This window comes from Gigantopelta aegis, chromosome 8, assembly GCF_016097555.1.
Source record: "Gigantopelta aegis isolate Gae_Host chromosome 8, Gae_host_genome, whole genome shotgun sequence".
In the NCBI taxonomy this organism is placed as follows: Eukaryota; Metazoa; Mollusca; class Gastropoda; order Neomphalida; family Peltospiridae; genus Gigantopelta; species Gigantopelta aegis.
Window position 1 is genome coordinate 23,221,734 of NC_054706.1, and position 8,965 is coordinate 23,230,698.

At 37.6% G+C, this 8,965-nt stretch overlaps 1 protein-coding gene across 1 annotated transcript in view; it reads left to right on the top strand.

The window, feature by feature from the left end:
• The first annotated feature begins 3,254 nt into the window (after window positions 1-3,254).
• The window catches only part of LOC121380208 (bone morphogenetic protein receptor type-1B-like), a 43,527-nt gene continuing 37,816 nt past the window's right edge, over window positions 3,255-8,965 (top strand). Inside the window, exons 1-2 of the mRNA XM_041509022.1 lie at window positions 3,255-3,350; window positions 6,124-6,299. Coding sequence (XP_041364956.1) covers window positions 3,269-3,350; window positions 6,124-6,299 — 258 coding nt within the window. The 5' untranslated portion in view covers window positions 3,255-3,268. The remainder of the gene's footprint in view (window positions 3,351-6,123; window positions 6,300-8,965) is intronic.

Consider the following 8,965-nt stretch of genomic DNA (forward strand, 5'->3'; position numbering starts at 1 on the left):
GAACGTTTATCTGATAATGACCCCGGCACTTTATAATATATAAATGTTTGGCCCCCGCTGATGTCTGCAAGAATTCTATACTTAAAGACAAAAGTTATTGTGACATGGATTGTTTGGAGTAATAAATTTGTGAATGGATTTATGGATGTAAACCAGAGAAAATGTACATGAAACAGCTCAAAGAAATGCAACCAAGCAGTTGTTGCAACGATTGCATGCTTTGTGCAAGAAACATGGAATATTCGAGAGAAATGCTGTCCAGTGTTCACCATAAAAGGCCAGACATTCAGTTGCAAATTATTGCCACTCTGTGCAGCCTTCAGAAGTCAGAAAAACACCATCAGTGGACTGTTTGATGCAATTTTGTCATGCCATGCCTCAGTGAAAATGACAGATGGCGAGTCATAGGGATGCTTGAATCTGGGACCTCGCAGCGTGACGTCGCACGTCAATTCAACGTCCACAGAAACACCATATGGCACTTATGGCAACGATATCAACAAAACAACCAGGCCAGGGACCGTCCCCGTAGCGGCTGACCACCCGTGATAATCCCTCGCCAAACACACATGGATCCGAACCACGCATCTGCGAAACAGGTTCTAGCCAGCAACCCTCACATCCCATACCATCCCGTACCATCCCTTTCTCCAGCGTTTAGTGGCCTCATTGAGACGACGGTGCTAGACCTGTACCAATGCTCAAGGTGGACACACTCGCTATTGACTGTGAACGTCGCTCTGGACCCCCTCTAGTGATGTGGCTCATTTGTATATGGCAGGTGCGCCCTTTTCATGGACTATTGCTCGTTAACATACCTTCGGACATTTCTCTTTCCATGTTATAACGTTTCATACACGACAGTAAAAACATATCATCAATTATCTTTTTCTTTTGTGTGTCCGCAAGGCTCAATGGGTAGGTGTAAACCACTTGCACCGACCAGTGATCCATAACTGGTTCAACAAAGGCCATGGTTTGTGCTATCCTGCCTGTGGGAAGCGCAAATAAAAGATCCCTTGCTGCTAATCGGAAAGAGTAGCCCATGTAGTTGCGACAGCGGGTTTCCTCTCAAAATTTGTGTGGTCCTTAACCATATGTCTGACGCCATATAACCGTAAATAAAATGTGTTGAGTGGCGTCGTTAAATAAAACATTTCTTTCTTTCTTTTCTTTTGTGTGTCACAATAACTTTTGCCTTTTACTATACGTAACCTCTCTGCTAATATAGACATTTAATCAAATTAACTATAGCAACTGAGTCGTCAATGTTCAACTCGTAAGTTGACTAAAAATCTATACCAACTGTGGCAGCGGAATCTCGTTCAGTTGGTATAAAGGAAAATTGTATTAGTCTCCTACCTGCATGGGCGTACGACCCTGGGGGGGGGGGGGGGCAGGGGGGCAATTGCCCCCCCCCCAAATTCGGGCAAAACAGTGGGAAAAATTCGGGCAAATCAACCCCTCCAGCCCCCCTAAATCAAAGAGTCCCCATACGCCCATGCCTACCTGTCCCACCAGAGGAACCGGAGGAGACTATAGGTTTTGTCACCGTCCTTCTGTCTGTCTGTCGGTCTCACCTTCAGTTTTCCGATTTTTCCCCCTCAATGCCTCAAGATAATATTATGTTGAAATTGTGCGTATAGCTTTATGTATTGTTAAAATAAAGTTTAACTTTCGTGGCGATTTACCCGTGTTTCACAGAGTTATGTCCCTTCAACTTAGGAGATATGAAAATGTGTTGCTCTCTGCTGGGGACGTGTTGCTCTGACAGAACTCAGAACGCTTGTTTAACGACCCACTCAACGCATACATAAATACTAGTATATATGCAATAGTAATATATCTTAGTTAAAATGTCATCACATTTACATTTCTAACTCGCGTTCAATTAACGTGTGATCTGGATTTCTTCTTCTTCTTCTTTTATTTGATTATTAATTTACTGAAAACATGACAGATTCCCTTTTCAAATTTCCCGACGTAGCCCAGTGGTAAAGCGCTCGCTTGATGCGCAGTCGGTTTGGGATCAATCCCCGTCGGTGGGCCCATTGAGCTATTTCTCCTTTTAACCAGTGAACCACGACTGGTATATCAAAGGACGTGGTATGTATTATCATGTCTGTAATGATGGTGCATATAAAAGATCCCTTGCTACTAATGGAAAAAATGTAGCGGGTTATCCTTCTAAGAATATATGTCAAAATTACCAAATGTTTGACATCCAATAGCCGATGATTAATAAGTCAATGTGCTCTAGTGGTGTCGTAAACAAAACAAATTTTAATATCCCGTCTGGGACAGGAAGAGACTAAACGCGAACAACCGTGAAGTCCTGCAGAATGGCCGTCATACGAATCACCGAAAAACATATCGACTAAAACCAGCCGCAAAATGACTTGGAGGCACGGAATCTTGCTAAATAAAATAATATATGTGCAAGGGAGCACAAGCAGCCCAATCAGAATCGGGGTTGGTGTTTGGTGTTATTGAATTTACAAATGTCCCGTAGGATTAAAGTCAAATAGAAAATTTTGCGTAATTTCTTTAAGGTAATTATGACACATAATTTAGAACGGTTCATTGAAATTGAAAATGTAGCTACTAGGGCTATTGAAAATTGAGCTACTAGGGCTACTAGGGCTATAATTGATTAGTTTGCCTCAATTAGTTGATCGTGTATAGGCTACGAACTCTTTCTTCCCCTCTCTTTTATTGTTGTCAATGGCGGATCTAGACAGTTTCAAGTGCCCTTTTTAAATATTTATTGTTTATTTATTTATTTTAGTTCATGTCCAAAACTAAATTACTTTAAAAACGCGTCTCTGAGCTTCCCGAATCCACCTACACTTGGTGATCAGCTCATTCGCCTGCGATAAACTCAAATTGCCCTTTATGAGAATTGTACGACACCCCTACCCACTTTACAAAGACCTGGAACCGTCCATGATTCTTTTTCTTTTCTGTTTTTTTATGCACGAGATTAAAAAAAAAAAAAAAAATAATAATAAAAAAAAAAAAAAAAAATAAAAAAAAATAAAAAAAAAAAAAAAAAAAAAAATTTTTTTTTTTTTTTTTTTTTAAATAAATAAATAAAATAATTAAATAAATAAATAGTAGTGTTATTATTTGTGTTAGGATAAGAACTAATCGAAGACCGCAAAGCACCACGTCGTTTCGAGATAAAGATTGATTACCGCAGGCGGGTTCACGCTCACCGGATCTGCTCTGACGTCACGAACTTGGGGGTCAATCTTTTCACAAAAAGATGGCGGATAGGAGAATGTGGGGTTACAAAATTTACAAGCTGTTCGGCACCGTGATTATAGTACTACAGCTTTCATATGTTGGTAAGTATCGTCGCGTATTGTGGATTTTAAAACTGGACCATTAAAAAATGTACTTATTTACTCAAGACGGAGTACTTACGGTTCTTTGTTTACGTCTGAAAGTTCGACAACAAACCACGAAAAAAGTAGTGCATCGTTATGATCGTAACATTAATTATCGTACTGGATTATCGCTGTAAACATCTCTTAGTTCATATTAGTGATTTTGGTGATTGCAGTTGTGTGTGGTTAGAAGTATGTCTTGTTTAAGGAACTACACACAGGTCTGTTGGTGACTTTCTTTGATGTGTTATTTTGCAAATTACAAAGCTATAGCCTATAATAACAGACTTGACTGGCAGATTCAGTGATCCATGACAGGGATGGTAGTTGCTCATCTCAACTTCCCATGCTACTGTTTCTCTGTTCATCTGTTTTTCCATTGCCGCGATTGCCACTGACAATCAAGGCAAATATTTACAAGTGTGGACCAGGGATCACCCTGTCCATTGCCAAACTTTTAATACTTGGCTAATTAAATTTTCTTTAAATTAGCAGCTTTTAATTTTTTTTTACGGAAATCTTCTACATGTTCTAAATGTGGCTATAACAAAAACTTTCCCACAGTGAACCCTGCCAGATCTAGATATTTTCCACTGGTGTAGGAAGTGGGTGGCAAGGGGGCATGTGCCCCCTCCACTTTGTAGCAGCAGCAATGTTTTTTATATGTTTATACATGTGTTGATATATATATATAATTATATAATTACAGAAATTGTTACTGATCGTAACTTAAATAAAGCCCAAGGTCCCAATTCCCCATTCGGTCAGTCATTAATTTTTATTTGGAAATGGTCAGGAGTGTTGCTTAATCTATTCCAGATTAATTGTGAATTGTTATCAGGACTAGCTCTGGCACTCGCCAAATTCGCCAGTTGCGAATTTAAAAAACAACTGGCGAAATTTTCTGCTGACACAGAGCTAGCCCTGGTTATGCCCCACCCCTACATTTAAAAACACTGGTGTAGGAAGGTGCCAAAAAGGGTGGGGGGAGGGGCACACACGTGTGTAGGGATCTCACTGACCCTAGAAAAGTGTCTTTTGAAGCATTTAACTTGAACAGTTTTAACTTAAAATCCTATTATGGGACTCCCCAAATTTCACAAGAAAGCTCAAATGACCCCCAATGGAGAAAGTTCAGTGAGAACCCTGCGTGTGTGTATACATACAATTTCTGTACTGCCTGGCTACTAGTACTGGTCATGGTTTCTGCTTGGTACACAGTAAATGTGAATATACTATATAATTTCATTGCATATCCATATTTCATAAATAGTAAAATATTTTAAACATCAATATTTCTTCAAACTCAGGTGTATTAATTAGTAATCTTAAAAAAAAAAGAGAAAAAAGAAGCATTTTTGCATTGGAAGTTTGTTGAAAAATTATAATAAATAAATATGGTTCTGTAATTTTTAAAGCTTAAAGGGACACACCCTAGTTAAGTTATTTGTTAACCATTACGGCGTTGTTTTTCACTATTAAACCCCATTTTTCACAAATAAAATTGCACTTTACTTACATTTTATTATTTAGAATACACATTTCCATTCACCTGAAGTGCTTTTTGGTAATCCTGATGTTTGTAAAACCACAAAATCCATTTTTTGCATTTTTTCACAAGACGTGCTATCGAGAGAAAAAACGTTAAGCAAGCGAGGTCCAATCTATTTTTAGAGGGAATCTTCCTGTGTAAACGTCACAGATGTTGGTATACCACGTGACTGTTATCATTTTGGTTCGGTTTGTTTTCTCGTGCACGGTTCGCGCAATCAACATCCGATTTGTTGTTGTTCATTTGTGAGATTTTTCTTCACAGTTTGTGAACATTTTCAGTAACGATAAAGTTCAAACAAGTAAGTGTCTCAATACAAACCCTTAAAACCAATAATTTTGCTAAGTCTTACGATATCTGGAGAGGGGATACAACCAGGACAGAACAGTTGGAACATGTCCAGGAGAGGTGAAAAGAACGCACCCCAAGTCTGTGCGCACTCTGTGAAATTTGTCGTGACGTAGGCATTGTTGTGCTTTGAGCGACATCTACCGGTGGCATCAGAATACTAACTTTCAAAATTATTTCAAGCAATTGGGACATGGGGATTCCCACAGTATTTATCGATATAAAACCTGCTTTTTCACTCCATTTGATAAAAACGTGATCTAACTGTGTTACAGGTTTGTAGATTAACCAAATTATAATTTATTTTCGCTAGATGGAACTAGGGTGTGCGGCTTTAATTAATAAATAATTTTGTGAACATCGATTGCTTACCCAGAGCTTTCACTGTAATGTGGGATGTGTCGGCATATGTACATTTTAGTACTTCTATGTATACATATACAAGCATAGGAAGGTGCCAAAAAGGGGGGCCACACTTTTATATTTACATATTTTTACACTATTATAAAGCCAAATATCTTTAAAGTGGGGAGGTGGGCACATGCCCCCCGCTTCCTACGCCAGTGGTATATAATGTAATATTTAAAGAACATTTTGTTCAGCATCGTGTCACTATTCGTTAAGCAAATTTTAGAGATTGATCACTATACAAATGTAAAATGTTAAATAGTAGCTGCTACATGTACTCAGTTTTCAGTTGATCACCAGCTGTTGCTAATCAAAATTTTAAAAACAAGGTGTACCCTGATTATCCTGTGTGTATTCTAGTGTACACACATATATATATATATATATATTGCGTTATTTCATACATTTGGTTTGTTGTTTCAGGTTTAGGATTGGAATGTTACTGTGATCCCTGTCCAGATTTTACAGTGAACTCCACGTGTACAGCTGAACCCGGTAGCAAGTGTTACGCAGCGGTATCGTTCACAGACACAGAGGATGAAATATTAGAGGTCTGGGAATACGGGTGTCTACCACCTGAAGAAAGCACAATCATGCAGGTATATGCTTATTTCCCCTTACAACCATCGTGCTTGATGTGCTTGTCTCCTCTTACAACCATAGGGGACATGATTTAGGTCAGTCGGTTGAGGTGCTTGCGCCACAGGATCGAATCACCTTGGTGGATCTATTCAGCTGATTGGGTTTTTCTCATTTCAACCAGTGCACAACAATTAGACAAAGGCTGTGGTTTCTGCTTTCTTGTCTGGGGGAAAGTGTATATAAAAGATTCTTTGCTGCATTAGAAAATATTTAGCAGGTTTTTTCTGATGACTACGATGTTGTGCCAGAATTACCAAATGTGTGATATCCAATAACCCAAGATTAATTAATCAATGTGCTCCAGTGGTGTCATTAAACAAAAAAAACTTTAACCAACAACCATCATGCAGGTACATGTGGTTATCTTCCCTTAAAACAATAAGGTAAAATGTGGTTATCTTCCCTTACATATTCCCTTACATCCATCATTCGGGTATGTTGATATCGCCCCTCATTTCCATGTAGGTATGTTAGTATCTTCCCTCACAACCATTTTGTAGGTATGTGGTTATTACCTTATAATACTGTTGACTGGTGTCCAGGGCTCGCACTGTCTGTAGCCAAATTAGCCATTGGCTAATTTTTACAAAAAATGGCTAATAAAATTTGCAAGTGGCTTAAATTTTGGCTAAGCCATTTTCTATCTTCTGATGTGAACAAACTGTTACATAATCTATCCGACACCTCAAACATAATACTAATTCCAAATATTCAATTAGCGTAATAGCGATCTCGCGACCAGTAGCGAGAAACGATGTCATCTAGAATACAGCATAGGCCTAATGAAGTTTGGTTATTTTAATAATCACGGTTGTTAATTTTAATGGCATGCATTCAACATGTATAAAATCAAAGTCTATAACTTGTTATTTTAACTTTGTAAAGTCTTTGAACCAAAGTAATAAAAACAGACCGACAGTGCGTGTCAATTTGAATACACATGCCAGTTCAGTGCCGAAAGACATGTAGGCTATCCAAAGGGCTGAGTTCAGCCAGACCGAGCGAAAAGAAAACGTTCGCTAGACTGGTTTGTGCGCTTCACGTTAAACCAAGTGGACACGACGGACCACCAATCAAATAGTTCACGAACGTTAGGAAGAATGTTTGTTGGCTGAACTGAGGACAGCTCTCGATACGAATATACGTCACGCTTCAGAGTCAGCTGACACCCACGTGTCAAGAGACATCGTTGCGGATATTAAACAATATGATTACACAGGAGTAAATCTTGATGTAAGTTTGTAGAAAAACAATAGCTGTTCGCTTCAATGAATGCCTAACTGCAGTTTCGGTTATTTCTTTGTCTTTGTTAATTTTGTACCCATGGTCGAGAGCACGCATGCAGATCGCGATCACGGGAAATGAACATGCAGTATTTATACAAATTGCAGTTAAACGTACACTGAATAAAATTAGTTTACAATAATATTTGTTAGATATAGATTTTTAAGACTGTGAGGTGAAATTTAATAAATTAGCTGGATTTTAAAAAGACCGTAAAAAAAAATTTTTTACTTTTTTTTTTTTTTTTTAAATTATTATTATTAGTTTTTATTATTATTATTATTATTTTTTTTAATAAGTGGAATATACTATGGAGTCAGCATTCTTAACCTAGGTATTTTACAATCAGAAATCAAAAGCATTTAACATGATGCTGAAATCAACAGCAACAACATGGTGCAAATTATGAAATTGTTGTGGGTAGGGAATTGATGGGTTACTTCTAAAAAAATTAATAAAAAAATTCAAACAAACATAAATATAGCTATTTCAAGAAATAATGAGCTCTATATTAAAAAAAAACCTCAAGATTTTTATTTAGGGGGAAAAAAAGGAAGAAAGAAAAAACAACACCCTCCATAAACATTCACCCACCCCCATATTTCTGTATGTTTGTTAATTTAATGTCATAGGCCTTAGACGTTGGGGCAGGTGTACGGGGTACTAGCTTCCAACTCTGAGGATAATGCATCACCCCCTTCCCCCACTGCTGAAAAATCAAAGTAATATATTAACTTCCCCTACCCCCATTGCTGTCTTTGATTTTGATCAGGTAATACGGTTTTGTTATTCAGATTTATTCCAATTTGTACATAATTAGCTAAAAAAGATGCATTTTCTTATTCACATATAAATACTCTATACAGTACTAGGTAAAACAATTTTGGCTAAAGCATTTTCAATATGGCGAATAAAAATTCCATTTGGCTAATATTTTGGCTACAGGTATTTTTGATCCAGGGTGAGTCCTGTGTCTCATGTCATTTTTGAGACTGTTCATACAAAAGATGCTAATCCGTTGATCAGTAGGAGCAGGTTTCTTTCCTTAGTCCCTAGATAATGTAACATACATTTATCTATGTACAGGAAAATGCACGTATAATCTGGTAATCTGAATGACTATATATAATAGACTTATTTCATTGCAGGGCTTTAGATTGCGACAAAGTCAAGACAATTAGACATTAATTCAATTAAAATCTTATCTAAAATGCATTTCATAAAATCGTCATCTGTTAAACAGCTGTTAATAACATTACTGGTTTGGACAATAAGACCTCGCTGTGCTCTGTCTAACAGACAAAAAGCCTGTTTCACCCAAATTGGTGGGATCTAAAGC